Below are 19805 nucleotides of genomic sequence, written 5' to 3'. Positions count from 1 at the left end.
CTGCTTTTCTCACCTCACACACTCCCACACACAAAACACACAACCCCTCTGCAGTCACCTCAGTTCATTTTACATCTAGCTCTGTAGGCTCACACATATGCACACGCACATACATACACACACATGGTCCAACATATTTTGCTGGAGTTCAACCCAGGAAACCATGTGTCAACTATTGGACGCATCTACTGCTCTCTGTGTGTGTGTGTGTGTGTGTGTGTGTGTGTGTGTGTGTGTGTGTGTGTGCGCGCGCGTGTGTGTGCGTGCGCGTGCGTGCGTGAGTGTGTGTGTTTGTCTTTGCTTAAACGCTCTCAAAATATATTGATTTATGGAAAAATAAAGGTTATGCCCTTTTTTTCACCAACTAATGGGCTGCACTCCAAACGCAGCATGTGCAACCCCGTCTCAGCTGTTGTATAACAGCATTGTTGATTCTTCCCTTCTTTCTATAGCTAAAAAGTGCAGAAGGAATTTCAGTGGTACAATGTAGTGAACAGCAAATAATAAAAGTTATACTGGGATTTTTTTAATTAATGTATTGTGTATTTATCTTAACATATACTATCCCTCTTGTATGTTGTCCAATATTTCTATATGTCATGTAAAATCCACTGGTGCAGCTGCATAATTAGCTTTGCTAAAAGACAAGTTAATTGTGACTAACTTTAAATGACAAGCATATTCTCTAAATCCTGAGCTACTGCCGGGCTTATTCATCAAAACAACATACTGAATGTGTCACGAACAACAGAGATTATTCATGTAAGTGCCAACGGATATCAATGTCGACCTGCAAACACTGAAGCAAGGCATGGTTTTAGTTGGTGCCACTGTGAGGCAAATGAGGAAGGAGATTATGTGACTCAGCACAAACAGTGGCACAGTGACACTATAAGCACAACAAATGACTCATGGATATGTCTTATCATTTGTGCTCGCAAGGGCAGGGAATGTTTTTTAACTGATGCTCGTCATAGAATGTGTCCTCATCGCCTGATTGTCTGGAGAATAGATGGGTGTTATTTTCTGATAAATGCACAGCACTGATGTAGCATATTAATCATCTACATAAATATGGAGATAAGTATCTATCTTGACAATGATGTTGATTATTCTATTTTACTAGTTAGTTGAGAAAACCACGATGGTTTTATATTTACTGTACCAAAAACGCATGTTTCTCAGATATCTTTATGACACCGGTCTGAATAAAGCATTTCATTAAAAAAAATTGGAAAAGCTTCATTAATACATTCAGACATCAGTTGTCATATTAATCTAATCCAATGTGGTATCCAACAGTCTCAACACCTACTTGCTCACTCTGTGAACATCACCCTGGATAACAGAATTAGCATCATCATGCATGGCACACAGTCCATTAACAAATATTCTGGCACACACCTTTCTCTACGGGTGGCTTGGGCGCTTACCTGTGGTCGTGGGTGCCCTTTAACAATACACTGAAGCACTAGTGTGTCTCCTTCTTTGATGGTGTAGATTCTCTCACTGATGTTATCATCCTTGACGTTACATGCTGCGCCTGAGTGCACGATCTGGGCGTTGGCTGGAGCTGTGAGTGAACGCATGGACACACACACACATGCAGACACAGGCATGTAGCCATGGGGACATACACACATTCACACACACACAAACACAGAGGGAGAGAAACCACATTACATATTTAGTAACATCTCTGAAGGAGAAAAAAAGGTCATTGTCTTATGGGTGCATGTGTAATACTCGTGCTGGTATTGATGACTCAGATAAATAAATGATCACATTACTCTGCATCTGCATGAACAAAGCCTTTTGAAAAAATGCTGGAGTGTTACGTGTGTCATCGTTTGATGAGAGAGGAGGGCATTTATTGGAAAACGTTGGGCTCCATTAGAAGGTCAAAAGGTTGATTCTTCACTGGGACAGTGCTGTTGTCACTCTCTCTACAGTAAGGTGTGCCATAGCAATGTTCACAAGATGGGTTTAAATAAGTCTTGGTTTACATCTGCATGCTTTTGTCAGACTGTGTGATATCAGTTTTGAAGAATGTCAGATGGTGGGGCCGCCGAAGAAAGGGTCACATTTGCAGCAACGTTATGCTAACTTGCCATTTTATTCTGCGTCATTTCAGATTGTATTCAGACTTGGCTGCAAAGTAAACTTGGGCTGTAGTAACAGTCACTTTAGGCAGCCCAAGAGTGTGTTCTGGAAATTCACATATGAGAACCAAACATTGGGGAGTAAATTGTATTGTTCACTCTACTCATTTTACTATGTTTTGTTATAACCAATAATCCAGGTGAGATCCTCTCAAATCCTCATATTGAAACGATATCAACCGATTGCCTAAAGCTCCATACCTCCACACCTCGTCTTTACAACAGTAAAGAAACAACAGTGGCGGGCCGTGGATAGTCTCGATCAGCTGTTCAACAAATGAATGATAGATGCACGATGGAAGCTCTTTACAGCGGAGACAACTACATTGTTGGAGTGTGCCAAAGATGACCCACGAGGAGGGTTGGCTTGCGTGCAAGAAGCCTCAGATGGCTTCACCTCCCAGATGATGAAGGGAGACAGGAGCGCGGAGGGGAGAGACAGAGACAGAGTGAGAGAAACAGCGGGTGAAAAGGAAAAGGCCAAAGAGAAGTGTGAAACCCCAGAGAGAGGAGAGTGGGACGGGGGAAGCACAATGATGTGATTAGCATCGATTCACAGGGGGAACACATTTTCACTCTGCTCTGCAACTGTTATCATTGAAGAGACAGGAAGCGAGTGGGCGGCCCTTTCACCTTAAACATCAACTCGATCAGACGTTACAACGCACAGCGCAATCACGAGCCAGAAATCAAGTTCAAAATAAAAGAAACTCTCTGACTCTGTCGCTGCATATTTTATGATATGTAACACGCTGGAGATGTTAATAGCTTAAGGTATTGGGACAAAGCAAGTGTGCCTGTCCACTTATTTCGGTACATTTTAGTGACATTGTCACTTTACTACAAAACAATGAGACAAGAAAAAAGACTGTTGGTCAAATTCCCTCGTGGTAGCAAACCTACGCTATTGCCTTTTAGCTGCATACAATTTTTTATTTTTACTTACAAAACACTGCGTACTACATACTTACAAAATTGTCTGCTAAAGTCTGGAGTATAATATAAAAAATTAGCCTCATTGTATAAAATAGGCATTTTGAAGATCTTAAGAAAATACCACTTCATATCTGCACCTGACTGTAAGTGACGACTGAAAACAGTCCGCTCCATTATTACCCTCAGCCATCATCTCTTTTGTTCGCATTTTCTGAAAGTGGATGTTTTGGGGAATAAGATAGAAAGCAACTGCAAGTGTGTGGTATGATTCCCACAATGCCTACTGCAGTCTATGTTTGCGTTCCTGTTCGTGTGTATTTGAATGAGTATGTGTCAGTGTCAGTGTGTATGTGTGTGTGTGTGTGTGTGTGTGTGTGTGTGTGTGTGTGTGTGTGTGTACACTGTAGAAATGCCTGTTTTAATATAATACTTAATGTTCTGCACTGTTGTTTGTGGAGCTCATCAACAGAGCAGTCTATCATTCACTCCTTCAGACTTTACATTATTATTTCAAAGACCTCTTTAACATACCACAGACATTTCTTTACCAAAGTAGCATAATACACGTTCATGCAAATATGCTCATAAAACAGGCCTGCTCCTGCACACATGTAGCTCCACGTTTACGCCTCACTACAGTGGCAGCAGCGCTCTACATTTAAAAAAGCTGTTTGTTAAGCTCTCTGCTTCTTGCTCTGTTGCCCTTCTCTATCCTCCGTCTTACCCTCAGTTACTCTCTGTCTCACAGCACATGGTGTCTGACTCAAAGGAGAAGAATAAATCAAGTGGAAAAAAGTGCACTTGATGAAAAACATCAAAACACTTTCAAAAATTGTGAATATGAGTTTGATTTTCCAGGAAGAAGATTGGAGATTTCAACTGATGTAGTTTAACCCTTTAAAGGAAAAATGTACTCTTTTTAATTAAGACTGGTTGTCTGAATTCCTTTTTCAGCAAGCACTCAGCTTCAGATTCATACAGTTTATGTTTATATTCACACACATGGACTGCCCAGTATAATTACACTAAACACTGAGCAGATCCAGTGGAGCAGTTGGGAGTCAAGTGTCCCGCTGAAGAGCATGTCAATAGCAGTTGATGTGAGATGGAAGATCATGTCTTTTTATTTATATTCCTTGCTTCCAGATTTTCTCAGTTATGTTTATTGTTGACCAATGATCTTCCAGTAACAAGCAACCTCGAGGCCAACGTTTGGCTGGAGCAAATCTCTATGAATCAAAATATAACCAATGAAGGGATAATAATATTAAAAACACTATGTGGAGTTCCAGAGGTGTGCCGTACTAACTCAGAAAGACGGAGAGCTGATATAAATGGTGAATAATTGTCTCCTTACAGCTTATTGGCGTGTCGGCATTAGTTTGCCTCTCCGGAGAGGGAGAGAGGTCGAACAGAGCGGCTCCTCTGTCTGCTTTCGCCTTCGGCAGCTTGGCTGCTTCAACTGTCTGATCGAGTAGGGAAAGGGAAGCCGAGAGAGAGGACGAAGGAGAAAGGCAAAAGAGAGAGGAGGAGGAAAGAAAGGCAAGATAGAGAAGACGTGGAGAGAGAGAGAGAGAGAGAGAGAGCAAAAAAGGGGAGAGAAACAGAAAAACAACAGACAAGTACAGAAAGAGGGAAGAAACTAAGAGAAAAGAGAGAATACAGAAAAGCAGAGAGGCAACAAAAAAAGCAACGCTGAAGTGGAGACAAACAGTAGAGGCAAAGAGAGACTGAGAACGGGAAATAGGGCCAGAGAGACAAATGTATGTATAGAAATGTGAGAAAAAGTGTTCAATTGGAATGGGTACATGAAGTGAAAGAAATAAACATTGAGAATAGAAGTAGATAGTAATAATAATCCTAAAACAGAGAAAGGAGTAGGGTGAGTAGAGACTGACAGCGAGGCCAGAGAAGGGGCTTGATGGAGGCTGCTCACCAGGGCACTGCAGTCAAAAGCAAAACAAAGAACGTGGACTCAAAGTGTTATACAACTGAAAATTTCCCTCAATCTTCTATTTGCACTCACAGTAACAATCAATCACAGCATTGCAAAAACAAACTGCCAGTGTACCTCACCAACTAACTGACATTTAATCACTTTGTAACTTTTGCAAATATCCGCGAAAGCCACAGGGAACCAAGGGAAAATGTAAGAAACAAACATAAAAAAATAGTGCTACAACTTTTTCCAGGCAATCCTCTCTTTCTGTTATCAGTTTGTCTGCTTCCTCAACAGGTAATGTAAAAAATGGAGGGAGGACATGTGTGAGTACATACCTCTCTGTGTTTACAACCAATCAATGAGTTCTTCTCAGAATGAGAATGATGAGTTAATTCCAAGTTCACAACTTGGAATGTATCCCCACATGTACATAATCTTTAATATATAAACTGTAATATATATATTTCTCAGTTGCTTAGCAACACAACATACACATCACAGGTGAGTTTACACACTTGGTGACTAACTTAGCACAAAGCAGCAAGATTGTCAATTAAAACAACTAAAATAACTACTAAAAAAAAAAATGTGCATGCCGTTTAATTGGTAGCCATGAACTAGAAGGCACCTAAATAGAATAGGAGCAGAACTGACAATTAACTGTTTTCTGTGGTAATTTAGTCGTCCAAAAGTAAATGCAGATTGTTGTTAGCCTGCTGTTCGGCTCATTCTCTGCCACCGGTGTGGCATTCATTTCCTGATTCTGATTCTGATTCCATTTTAAATGTTCGTTCTACTCTTATTATATGTATGTCTTGGTAGGCTTCTGTGTAGGTCTATTAGGCTTCAAAATACAGAACATCCAAATACATTAATTCCATGAAGCACATTAATATCTTAGGAATCACTATGATTCTGAAGAAATCTGATGATGCTGCAACATCTGTGAGATTTTTCTTTTTTTTTTACTGCAAATATCAACAGCAAAAACAAAACATCCTAACAGGGTAACGAAATAGCAAATGAATCAACTGTCTAAATCCAGCCAAAGCCTGAAGCAGAAGAAAAAACACTCGCCCGATGTTGTGTCCAGAGGTGCATCAATTCAGTTTGTGTGGAAGACGATCATCAGTCATAGAAAGCTGCTGTTTTGACAGCAATCTATCTGACTCTGATGATTCATCGATCAAAACGGTTCCAGGGAATGCTGATTGAAAGTGTTGTCCATGCATTATTGGAAACTTTCTGAGACATTCAATGCACATTAGTTGTAAGTGAAACATAACTATCGGCAAATGCCTCGTCTGATTAATTGATTCGTCACCGCCTGCCATGTTTGTTTTTGTTGAGGGGACAGGACATCTCTCACTAAAACTAATGATGAGGCAAGAGAGCTGGTGTCAAACAGCAGTGACTGCTTGACGGAGTGCTGAGCAGCGCGTGTGTGGTTGAAAGAGTGAACAAGAGTGGATGTGCGCGTGCCGTTGATATGTGAGCGCATTTACAGACATGTGTCAATGTCTGTGTGTGTTTCTATGAGCGTTATACTGTATCTTGCCGGAGGAATCCCACAGAAGGTCATGAATCCTGTCGAACATGAAGACACGCAGAGCATGATTGATATACGTAGTTACTTTATGGGAGTTGCTCATGCATGCCGATGAGCTCTATCTCCGTTCACTTCATTTAGAAGAGACCATTTAGATGCGTTGGCCCTTCCCCTGCCATCACAAGTAGGCTACAAAAGAAAGGAAAGGAAAAGGAAAGCGGGAGGAGATAGGAATAGTGGAGAGTGGGTACCCAAGGGAAAAGTCACAGACTTTATTGATTAACTGCAATAGAGGGAAGTGTTCATCTGGCCCAAAGAAAGACTAATCACACACACACACACACACACACACACACACACACACACACACACACACACACACACACACACACACACACACATACACACAAACAGCCTTATGACCAAAAGCCCGAGTGACTCACATTGCCTCATCCTTTTTATCAGGATTTTTCTCTGCAGGCAGGACAGTGAGAGATCAAGCGGTTGATGTCATGGCCCCGTCCTTTTCATTTTAGCTCGATTGGAGCTCCAGATATCAAAATGCGTCCGGAACATTGATTTAACTTTTGACCTAACCGTTAAATGGCCGTTATAAATGAAAAGACTTAACCTTCAGTAAGCTTTTTGGTGGATTCAATTAACTGTAAATTGATGTTTCCCTGCTTACGCTCATACAAACACACGCAATGAAAGAATAAATACATACATTTTTTATGTTTCTGCATATGCTTCAATGAGTCCGCTTCACACTGTTTTCCAGAGTATTTTTAGAAAGTCACACAGATATTTCCCTCTGCCACTAAATAGGTACAACCTCCCTCAAGGCAGTGTTGTGTCTTTTATACAAACATGGATTGTATTAATGATGAATTCAGTGGCAGGTTTCCAAACTCAGACCTGGATGAAATAGGCAAGCAGCCATTTTTTTCCCCGGCCTTCCGTGTAATTCGATTCTGGTTTTTGGAGACACCTTCCTTTTTTTTTACCCTTTCTCCTTTAGGCAGATTCAAAGGTTAAAAAATAAACCGGAGGAATAACTGATATTACTGATATCCATTAACATGCCCATTTTAATACTGAAGTCCAGATACTGTAAATGGAGAGAGATATTCAAACACAAGAACATTTTGTGATGAGACTTATTACAAAGAGCCATGACTTAAGCTATATTTAATATCACAGCAGTTTTATGTATAGCTTTTCAAAGTTGGGGGAGTGGTGGTTGAGAGTTTAGGGCCTTTTTGAATTGGGAGAAAGATGGGCGATGACTGAAAACACCCAAGGTTCTAGAAACCTGCAGGAGGTCAGCAGATCTGAGGCGTTGGGAAGGGGCATGCTGATGGAGGAGGTCGGACAGGTGGTGGTGAATCTTTATCCTGTTTTGAACCGGGAGCCAATGGAGGTCATGAAGGACAGGGGTGATGCGATACCTTGAGTGGGCATAGCTCCGTACATACTGGAGTTTATTAAGGACTTTGTTAGTGGCACTAGAGGATACAAAGGCAGTCGTCAAGCTGTTACAAATGTGTTAATGAGTGTTTCTACAACAGTAAGTGACAGTGAGGATCGGAGGAAGGTAATGTTACAGAGGTGGAGGGAGGCTGCTTTGATGATGTGGTTGACATGGTGCAGAATGAGAGGATGTGGTTCAGAAAAATTTCAGGGTTGGAAGGTAGTCTGTGCCGATGATTAGGATTCCTGACTTACTGCAGTTGAGTTTCCAAAAGTTTCTTTGCATCTATGTTTTATTATTTATTAAGCCATTGATGATTACAATTATGTTTTAACTAGCTACCATTTGGAGTAATACAATGAGCCCTATTTAGCATGTCCAACTCCCCTTTAATGAATTAAATGGCATATGATCTAGGTGTTTAAGGGGCAAAAGGGTTGTATTTAGTCTGTTAATTATTCATAGGTGTGTTTTAGGCGTAACATGAATTAAAACAATCAGTGTCATCTTCCATTACCTTTAAAAGCCAGGTGTGCACCTGGCCCATTGTTATTTAAATGTAGGATTCTGCAAACTGGAGAAGCAAATGGTTTCCTGCAGTAAAAATGTAGTTTCTGAAAGGTTAAAAGACAACTAATGAGGATTGAAGCAGAATATTTCATGAGCTAAAACATGTTGTGCATTTTGGAAATGATTACATTGTTATCTAGTATTATATATTTTTCAATAAGTTTTGACTTTTGGACTTTGTAGCAGCCAGTCAAAAAAGAGCTGTCTGTTTCTTTAGTGCCGGCACAGGATTGCTGACAACTGTGAGAGTGGGTGTGGCCCAGCGGAAGAGAGGATGATAATTGCTGACACCTGAAGAGAGATGAGGACAGACACATTGCAGGGAAGAGTAGCAGGACTTCAAAGCGAGTGTTCGAGCCAAATCTAAATATCAAGTACAGCAAGCTTAAAATCAAGCTGCTGGCAACCACAAAGAGCTGGGCTTGATTGTTTCTCTCTATTTGATTGGAAATGCTTGATCATTGGACCATTATATTGTTGGATCCTCTTCCAGAATCGGTGACACTCTCTTGGCTTCTAAACCAAGAAATGTTCTTCTTTTCTCCTAATTACCGCTCAACTAAGACAATAAACCCCTTTGGCTCTCACTTTAAGGACAAAGAACTGCCACTGTTGGACCCCTTACCCCAAACCTGGATTTACATCAGTAAATATACAGTATATTGTATATTTGGACTATTGACGTCGAAGAGACTGAGAATTGTTATGTCGGAATGAGTAATGGGATATTGTAATTATTTGCGCGGATAAAATTAGTTTTCTTTTTAAATGTGAACCAACTAAAGTGTGTAAGGGAGTGAAAACAATCTGTTTATTTTCTTCTTTATGAGATTATTCCTTTGAATTATCTTTACAATCTAAATTTATTTTGAATTATGGGTTAAAAGAAGAAGTTCACTCTAAACTGCACCCTTGAGATACTAATTGCATGTCTGGCACCCAGGTGTTAATTGTGTTCACAATAATACCTTCCTTAAATCCCGCTAATTTGAATAGCTTCACACTCGTCGGAGACAATCCTACGCAGCCATCCACTGAAATGTAATTCTACAATCATGTAATACTAATGATATTATTACAGCCTGATCTGTACTTGTAGCATAAATACCAGGTTTAAACTCACATATAAGGGGGGGCAAAAATGCTAATGATGATAATGATGATATCAAGAATACACAAACCAAGCTGACTTTTCTGCTCCATTAGTGCTGAAAGAGGGCTTTCCATCTAGTTGAGCCATATAGCCCAATCGACCAGAAAGAGATTGTGCATATTTCCAAAAATGTCAATAACTATTTATTATGAAAAAAAGTGAATTGAGATGCTTGGTGCCTGTCGAAAAGTGAGACTAGAAAAAGGAAGGAAGCTGCCTCAGGGCAGTGAAAAATAGATATCACCTGATCACACAACACGCTAAGAGCTATTGATTAAATGACCACTGTGAAGGAAGGGACAATAAGCCAACAGTAGCATGTGAATCAATTACACACACACAAACACACACGCACCAATCATCACTTCCCTGAGGGAAGCTTAAGGCAGAAAGCAAAAAGAAGAAACACATTCACAGAGAAAAGGTGATAAAACAGACAGATGAGGAAAAGCAGCAGATTATTTTTCCAATAGAATAGTATTCAGTGTATCACATAATAAATATCCAGAGAATTCAGTATGTGTTCATGCATTTCTCAAATTGTGGCTTACATGTTGTTTTATCCACACCAATGGAGGGCTTTTCTAGGGTCATGAAATTGACGTGTCAGGGTGTGTTTGACAGTGTGTATGTGATACATGCCGTGATACCTAGCGTCTGTGTCGTGTGTGTTCCTGTGTTTGTCCGTGAGTGACTGTGTATTTTCCACCAACAATCACTGTAAGTGGAGGAAGAGATTGTGCGCTCAACAAAAGTATCAGTTGACAGATGTAGCTAATAAAGGGGGATCACTAGAAAGCAGAGGGTAGATTGGAAGGGCAGGGAGGTGGAGAAACAAAAAAAACTGTAATGGAAAAGAGAGAGAGCCAGAGAGAGGAAAGAAGAGCAGCAGTTTCCTGGCAGCACTGCAGACTTCATATCCGAGGTCAGTGACTCTTCTCTTTGAAATATTGTTCAATATAGATTATTGACATGCACAGAAAATGCAATTCAAGAGGAAAGGCAGGAAAGATTAAAAAAATCTAAAGATATATGCTTTTTCCATAATTGAGCTTTTTTTTCTCAATAGAAGATTGGGTCTATTTTCTCGTATACTTTTTTCAGCAATCATGATAATTACTTTGCTTGGCCTGACCATGATCTTATTGTAAGATCCAAACATCCTATGGTATTTTGGTTTTTGCTCTTGACCAAAAAGGTCCAAATACAACTCCATTAATGTGATTAAATCTAGCAAAAGCAGCGAAGAGAAAGGTACAATTTTGCAAATCCCCGACTTAATGTCTTAAATACTTCTTGTTAGCACACAGGTCTGAGGCCACAAAAGGTCACGACCACATACACAGGTTAATTTAATATGTTAATTAAATATAGCTTTGTGAAATGTAGAGTGAAAGAAGTGGAAAAGAGACAGAGAGAAAGGACAGCCAGTCACGGATGGGGGAGTAGGGGTTGCGTCTGTTGTGAGGACTTGAGTGATGTGAAGTGATCAGGGGTTTGTGTAGCACGGGCAAACAGGACTTGTACTCCCCCATAGGTGTGTGCTTGCCGCACTTGAGCTTTCCCAGGATGAAATAATAAAGAGAGGAGATAGGGTGAGTTCTGACAAAGAGATGAAACAGCTCAGATCTTTGAAGAGACGGATGGAGGGGAGAAAGGAGGGAGAAGGGAGGGAAGGACTGAGAAGAGGAGAAACGGAAAAAAAAAGTGTGTGACTGGCATCGTCTTTGAGAGCGTTCCATTCACAAAGCCTGTCGTATCCAGTGTAGCGAAATTGACAGCCCAAGGAACAGGAGAGGAGAGAAGGCAAATGAAAATAAGAGAAGCAAACATAGACAGCTAACGGCTTTATTAGGTTTCATGAGCATAAGATGGTGTAGTTATCCAACATTTCTGCACACAAAATGCCTCAGCATTTTGCCTCATATAGCTCCACCATGAAGTTAAAATGTTGTTGTCCAATAATTTGGTTTCTGATAAAATTTCTGTAAAACATATGGAATTTGCATTCAACCTGAGTTGTATAATTAGCACATGTAAGCATGCTAATATGCTAAACTAAACTGTTGCTTAACATTAGCAAGTTAGCATTGTCATTGTGAGCCTGTCAGCAGGTAATGTTGACATTTAGCATGGCTGTAAAGTTTATGGGCAAACTGTTGATGGCTTATTGATAAATCAATGTATTATTTTAGCACTAGTGTAAACTGAAGGCTATAACTCTGAACAAGTTAATGTTTAAGTCATACACAATGAAAAGTCATGTAGTGAAAGGGTTCAAGTTATAAGACGAAAACCATCAATCACAAGGTAGCCATGCCCTGAAGCATACCCTTTAATAATTTACTATATCAACATCATGCTGTATTGAAGAAGACTTGAAACTAGCGGTTGAGACCATAAACCCATGGTTACAATGTGTACTGAGGTAATAAATTGAGTGAGATGTAGGGTCATTTTCTCATAGAATTCTATACAATTGAACATATTTTTGCAACCCAAAGGAGCCACCCGCTGCTGGCTTTTAGAAAGAGTGCAAGAGTATACGGCACTTCCGCAATGGTGTCACTTTTCAAACCAAGAAGTCGCCACCTGGCCTAAAAAAAGGAAGGTTAGGTTTTCTAAACTACGCAACATTTGCATTGCAGAACATTTGCAACAGCGGCAACTATGGAGGACGGCCTTCCTAGAAACAATCATGTTTTCAATGGCGGTAAAAGAGGATACACCAGCAAAATGTATCTGTATTCATATTTATGATAGAAAGCTTTGCAATTTGAATAATAAATACTTCTCGACATAATACACTTTTTAATATATTTTCGTGATAATTGCAAGTGATAAATATGTTTTTAGAAGATTTTTCCAGAGACTCGCAAAATGTATTTCGCATACTGATTAAAACAATTTTGCCTGTTAAATTTGACTGAATATCAGAGTCGATGTAGCCTAATGTAAAGGGAACAAGATCCTCAATTAACTCCAATTTGAAACTGAACAATACATCAGTGTGCAGTTAGAGTTACAACAGCACATATTGATATCTTCATTAGAGTTGTGCTCAGACAAAGTCGTACACAGACAAATTCCTACTCTCTCTCTCTCTCTCTCTCTCTCACACACTCACACACTCTCACACACTCACACACACACACACACACACACACACACACACACACACACACACACACACACACACACACACACATACATCGCTATGATTGGAGTTTAGTGCTGTTAAAATCAGCAGTAGCTTCCTGCCGGGGGTGGGTAAACAAATCAGATTCAGATTCAGATTCAACTTTATTGAATTCAATATATATACGTATATATATATATATATATATATATATATATATATATATATATATATATATATATATATATATATATATATATTTATATATATATATACGTATATATATATATATATATATATATACGTATATATATATATATACGTATATATATATATACGTATATATATATATTGAATATATATATTGAATTTATTAAATCATGACTTATTGTAGATTAGTTGAACAAATTAAGTACAAAGTTTGGATATTTTGATATAAAAAGAAAAAAAAATACACAATGATGTGGGGCTTTCATTCTGAGAGTCGTATGATCTTAGCTGGACACAATCTTAATAATATAATTTTGTTTTGTGTTTAACTAATACTGTAGCCTAAATGTCTCAAATCATATTAGACTTCTCTTATGGACCCACACATATCTTGCCTTCAACAACAAGCCCCCTCCTGAAGATTTTCACAAGTTATTATCACTCAAATCTTTTAATTGTGTTAGACTGAGCTTAATGGGGGCACCCTGGTGGGCAAGCTGTGAACCCCTGCTATGTAATGTGTAAACTCATCTCTTGACTGTCACAGATTATCTAGCCTCTATATGCCTGCTGTCCTACACTCCAATGAACACTTACCCCTGAATTGAATGTCTTAAAGAAATAAAATAATCTTAAGGACAGGAAAGGAACAAAAGATGAAATGTAGGCGGAGCCAATTCAGTCATGCCTTAGAAGTAAGTTATGCTTTTGGATTTGCGTTTCACACTACCTACATCATCATTCCCACCAACCTCTGGGTCTCTCAAAGCAACACAAGCATCTGTTAAGAGAGGGAAATACAATCAGAGCAACGGAAAGACAGAGAGAGAGAAACAGGCAGAGGACAGTAACAGCTGGTGAGGCTTTTTGCAGCAAAGGTTCAGCGTCTTTCATTGTTTTGTATGTGTGTTGTTTCTTTCTGTGTTTGCACAACGTATGCCACACAAACTACCTTAGGAATAATATATGGTTATTCTAGTCAATGTAGCTTAGCAAGATAGGTATGATACAGAGAGACAGGGAAAAGTGACTATCCTATCAAGTTTCTGTAATTATACTGTGATAGAGAGGATAGATGACAGAAAGTCACAAGGCAGTGAATTAAAAAAAAAGTGTGTGCATGTGAGTGCGTGCGTGTGTGTGTGTGTGTGTGTGTGTGTGTGTGTGTGTGTGTGTGTGTGTGTGTGTGTGCGTGTGTGTGTGTGTGTGCGCGTGCATGTGCATGTGCATCTCCAAGGAAACTGCAGTGGCGGAGCCGACAATGCATAGCGGTCAGTCCAGGTGAAGTGGTAGAGGAAGGTACTAAGAAAGGATGTCGATAAAGAGCAGAGCGAGAAGAAACGCTTGAATAAAAGGTCAGAGTAAGAGCTGGAGGTAAGGTACGGAGGCAGGAGCGTGTGCATTTAGAGGGGAGGAGGGGGAGGAAGCCTCACAAGTAGAGTGGAGACAAGATGTGGAAAGGCAAGATATTATGTATTCTATCTGTTTTAACGGTCATGCCAATAAAGTGACTGAAATTGGAAAATTCAATGTAACAGAGAAAAGGAGAGACACAGACGAGTCACAGACACAGAAATGCTGAGGAAGACAGAGGTAGAGACGTATTCACAGACAGAGGAAGAAAGGCAAAAGTGAGAATTTCCTACACAATGTGAAAATCATGCAGAAAGGGAGTCTAAGAAAAGGTGAACGGGATAAAGCATTACGGGCTGCTACAGACTAAAGGGTGACACCACAGAGAGAGAGAGAGAGACAAAGAGAAAAAGCATGAAAGGCAGAAATTACTTTGCAACTTCAATGAAACTTCCTTTGAGCCTGTCCAAACTGCCAGACTTCCGATATTGACATATATAGAACTACTGGATCCATTTGAATTGATACACAATGATGTATTAATGTGTCACATTTCATTTCACAAAGGCCTTTTTCAAGTGCTGGCTCACAGTAAAGGTAGGTCTCAACAACATAACACACCTAATTGTGTCATATTCATCAAGATGGATAGAAACATCTGTGAATGGAGGGATACAAAGAGGTTGATGGGGGGATTTTAAAGGATTATTTTAACTGATACAAAATGTATTGGTGGCTGGGCTGTGAACACCACAATAATCAAGTAAAAAGTCTAATTTCATGCTAATACGCATGCATCCACAGTGATCGACAACCATGATCTCAAAGGTAAGACAATCATTTCAAATGACAGGAAGTGCCACTTCGGGGATTTGGTTCCATAGCTTGCATCAAACCAGAAGAAAATGTAAAAACAATGTAACAATGTGCTGAAGAGAGAGATCAGTGTTCAAAGATGCAGAGAAGTTGTGTTTACAGAACTATCTCCCTCAGCAGAGGAACCAGGTGGAACCTTAACAAATATGTAAAAAGTTAACTTACAGTAACAACAATTTGAAGTATGACTTATTATAAAAAAATCATGAGCACAGAGCGAGCTGCATCTGGTGTTTATGCTACTTATAAGATACATGGATGAGGTAAAAACGTTCTATTTATTCTATTGAAGATGAGAATTTACATTTTACGAAGTGCTAAATATGTAATGTAAATCAGTTTTCCTCTCTAACTTTTGTATGAAGAGAGAACAGTAAAAGGTTGTTTGATAAATCTGGCAACGACAAGCCATGATAAATACAATTACTGAATTGTGTGTGTGTAGACGAGAAGAAGGGAAGAAAAAAAGAAGAGATAATAATACATGTTAACAACTGTTTTGTGAACGTGTAAATCTGTCTCATCCAAAAACAGCTGGATAATGTGCTGTTTGACCCAGCTCTTTGGCCAAAACAAACAAGGGACAAATCAAGATTACGTTTTAAGAATAGACATCTTTATCCAACCAGATTAACCCAGGTGACATGAGATGCTGGAGTTAAGCAAAACCAATCGATGAATTAGACATTTCTAGGTGACCGAAATAGTTACAATTAGCTTTCATGAACTGAAAACACACTGTAAAAGGGTTAAAGTTGGAAGACGAAAACATGGACAACTCCCAGACCAGACAACTCCATGGTAGCGACCTGTCAATCACAAGGTAGCCACGCCCTAAAGCACAACCTGCTCCATCGCCTATTTTCCTTAAAAGCGGACCATAACTTACTAAAGGAAAATCATGCTGTATTGAAGAAGACTTTAAACTAGCAATCAAGACCATCCCCTGCATGTAGCAGCAAAGCAGACAGAGGGAGACTGCTGGTAGCAGTCAGGGCTTTATAGAGTGGGAGCACCATGTCCGGTATCTGGAAAACATGATGGACAGATTGGCTGTAAAGGACAGGAGTCGTCACAATGCTGAAAAAAACTCTGCCTTCATATAAATGTTTTCTCAAGACAACTGCTATGAAAATCACGCCATGGTCAAGTGGTTTATAGTACACAACAAACACAACTTCTTAAAATATCATATCTCTTCCAACTTCTTTTGCAAGATGTCCAGAGTTTGTGAAGGCAGAGCAACAGAGAGCTGGAGAGCGAAGGAGGAGAGGCGAGGTTTAAAGGATAACTGCAAGTGAGAGACTTCTTAAGTGATGTGAGGGAGAGAGTTTTAATTCAATTTTCTGTGCTTTGGAATTTGTATTCTGGGTGATGAGTAGGACGAGAAGATGGGTTTGAATTTTTTACTGAGCACATTCACATACAGGAGTTCAAACCACACACACACACACACACACACACACACACACACACACACACACACACACACACACACACACACACACTATGCCTGACCGTAGGCTACACATTTCGTACTATGTTTTAATGCACTTCAAAAAGCTAAATAATTCAGTTACAGGAAAAAAAGTGAAAAGTGAAACTCAAAATGTTTATATAGTGTGCATGTGTGTGTGTGTGTGTGTGTGTGTGTGTGTGTGTGTGTGTGTGTGTGTGTGTGTGTGTGTGCGTGCGTGCGTGTAGCACCCAGTACCATCAGCTATGATGGATTATCAGCTATAGGGCTGCCCTGGATGAGCCCTTAGATGAAATTGGAGCAGCAAGCTGCAAGCTGCACGCTAAAACCTGACGGGGACAGCTGGCCAAGGATAACCTTCATGGGGCTATTGGGCTTGAAAGCCAAAGATGGGTACATTTTCTTTTTTTAAAAGCAGGGTCTCAGGTTAATCGTAGGAAACTTTTTTTTAACAATAAATGTGATGTTTGTTGAGAAATAAAAACTGTGCTACTACATAAGCAATGTTTAATCCATTGTTCTGTTTTCTGAACAGCTTCTCCTGTCTGGGGGCTGGAGCCAATCCCAGCATGCTTTGGGAAAGAGGCAGTGTACACGCTACTCAGGTCATCCATCGATCACAGGGCTAACAGAAACATTTACACTCACACACTTGCCGATGGTTTCTAGTTCATATGAACAGTATTTGGACTGTTACGCGGAACCTGCAGGGCATCACTCTGTTTGGGGAAACTGTGTTACAGGAACAAAGGCAAATAAGTCTATTAAGGCACATTCAAAGCCATATTAGACTACAGTGAGTTTTTACCTCACATTGTGACTGGTTGACAGGCATCTCATCTTTTCTAGTCTTCCGACTACTCAAAGCGCGTTAACACCACTTGCATGCAAGGCACCATCTGATGGCAGGACCGTCTACTTTTCACACTCATTCCCACAGCGCAGCACCAGCCTGCGGGGGCAAATGAGGGTTAAGTGTCTTGCCCAAGGACACATCAAAATGGACTAGCGGAGCCGGGGATCGAAACGCCAATCCTTTGATTGAAGGATGACCTGCTCTACCACCTGTAAAATAGCAACGCGATGACTGGCCACAAATATTTTACTGGGAGAAAAATAATACAAATGATGTTTTCAAATCTATTGTGAGTGGCGGGCCATGGATGTCAGTCTGAGTCATAGTCTCTATCAGCTGCTCAACAGAAAATATGTATATTTACCTAATAGGTAAGACATTTTATAATACATGTAGTGTATTTGTGAAAAACAATAAAATAGCTATAACAAAATAATAAATAAAATAATAAAATAGCTATAACTTTGTGATTCTGTTTAGACCACCAGAGAAGGCTTAGCAGGCCCTGACGGCCCGCCACTGTAAACTGATAAGGCCTTTCATTAGCTGTACATGGGGATGCATTATTATAATTAAGAAACGCAGTTCTACATGACTTGCAACCAGTTTGGCGTTTGGTTCATTTATTTTCTCGACACATGATCCCTTTCTTTCTCCTCTCATGAGGAATCCAGAGACTAAGTTTCTTCTCAACTCAAATTTGAAGTTGGGCTTTTCCTATATTCGGAATATTTTGTAATCTTTTTTTATTTTTTATATATATTTCTACTGATAATTAATCAGCAAAATAAGTTGGTTTTTCACACATTTTATGGGCTGAACAATTCTAGAGGAACTGCTGAACTAAAAGCATTGTAATAAAAACAATCCCCCTGATTCAGAATGTTCAGAGTTTTCGAATGTTTTAATCTCGAAAACAATCTTGCCAGCAGAGATACCTTGAAATGTCTTCAGTGAGAGTAAAGATTGTGCAACGGAGGAAAGAATCTGAACGGAATGAAGCTCTGTGCTGAAAGCCTCACACTCTTGAAAGGCATTCATGTCAGTCTGGCTGTCTTTTGTTGGCATGTTAGATCTCTTTATATGTGATAAGACCTCTGTCCTCTATGACATATTTGATGTAATATATATCAGCCAAACTGCAATCTCACACAGGCAGAAAAAACACTGAGGGCGGAAACAGATCCCAATGGATTATCTTCCAACTCAGGATGCATCAGATACTGATTTAGCAAACAAGAATGAACAGTGAGCCCCAAAATTCATTGCAAGAGCAAGGCATCATATCCAAATAGTGTTTGTAGTCACTATATGCAGCCAGTGGAAACTCAAGGTAAAAATAGACATCTGTATTTCTACGTTTCTCGCTCTTTTTCGTAAGCATGCCCTGTCCATTACGAACAAAGTGAAAGAGGCAAAGTATACCAAATATTACTGCAGTGTATTTTTATATACCATCGGTGGGGGAAACTGCGCCCGGAGGGTCCCGGTAGCTTGAAAAGGCTGCTGACATGTTTCTTCCGGGGCATTTTATTTTTTTTAAAGGATGACACAATATTTCCCAAATTTTTTATTCAAGCCAGACAAAACCGATACACTAAATGTGTCTGAATGAGGGGCACACTCATCAACAATGTGTTATTTAACAGCAGATTAACTATTAACTTGCAGCTGAGAACAGTCAGACTCAAAACCCCTGAGGAGGGTGGATAGTCAGACAATAACAGATTGACAAAGAGAGAAAATGTGAACGAGAGAGGCAGAGAAATGCATTGAAAGGACAACTGCACAAATGGCAAAATAACAAAAAAACAAGACGCAGAAAGAAAAAAAAAAGGCAAAAAGAGAAAGAAAATACAAATAGAGAGTGTCTGGAGTCACACAGCATCTAAAGAAAGGACCTGCTTTCCTGCCCTGACCACCACCTAACGTCACATCACCCAATAGTATGTACCTCAAGTCAAACTGACTGCTTATTGTGAATTTAAACTTTTATTTGTTTAAACCATTCTATCATTAAAGATTAATAACAGGAATCATGACATCATGTTCTTAATGACTCTTCAAAGAGGAAGTGGGGAACTCTGAAGGGAAAATCATATCCTTAA

At 39.7% G+C, this 19805-nt stretch overlaps 1 protein-coding gene across 1 annotated transcript in view; it reads right to left on the bottom strand.

Annotated features, from left to right (window-relative positions):
• Window positions 1-19805, bottom strand: part of mdga1 (MAM domain containing glycosylphosphatidylinositol anchor 1) — a 155449-nt gene that overhangs the window by 110888 nt on the left and 24756 nt on the right. Inside the window, exon 2 of the mRNA XM_079217279.1 lies at window positions 1434-1573. Within this exon, the coding sequence (XP_079073405.1) occupies window positions 1434-1573 (140 nt within the window). The remainder of the gene's footprint in view (window positions 1-1433; window positions 1574-19805) is intronic.

The sequence above is a fragment of the Taurulus bubalis genome, assembly GCF_910589615.1.
Source record: "Taurulus bubalis genome assembly, chromosome: 4".
Taxonomy (NCBI): Eukaryota; Metazoa; Chordata; class Actinopteri; order Perciformes; family Cottidae; genus Taurulus; species Taurulus bubalis.
Note: the sequence above shows the minus strand (reverse complement) of the source record. Positions and strands in the feature narration are given on the sequence as shown.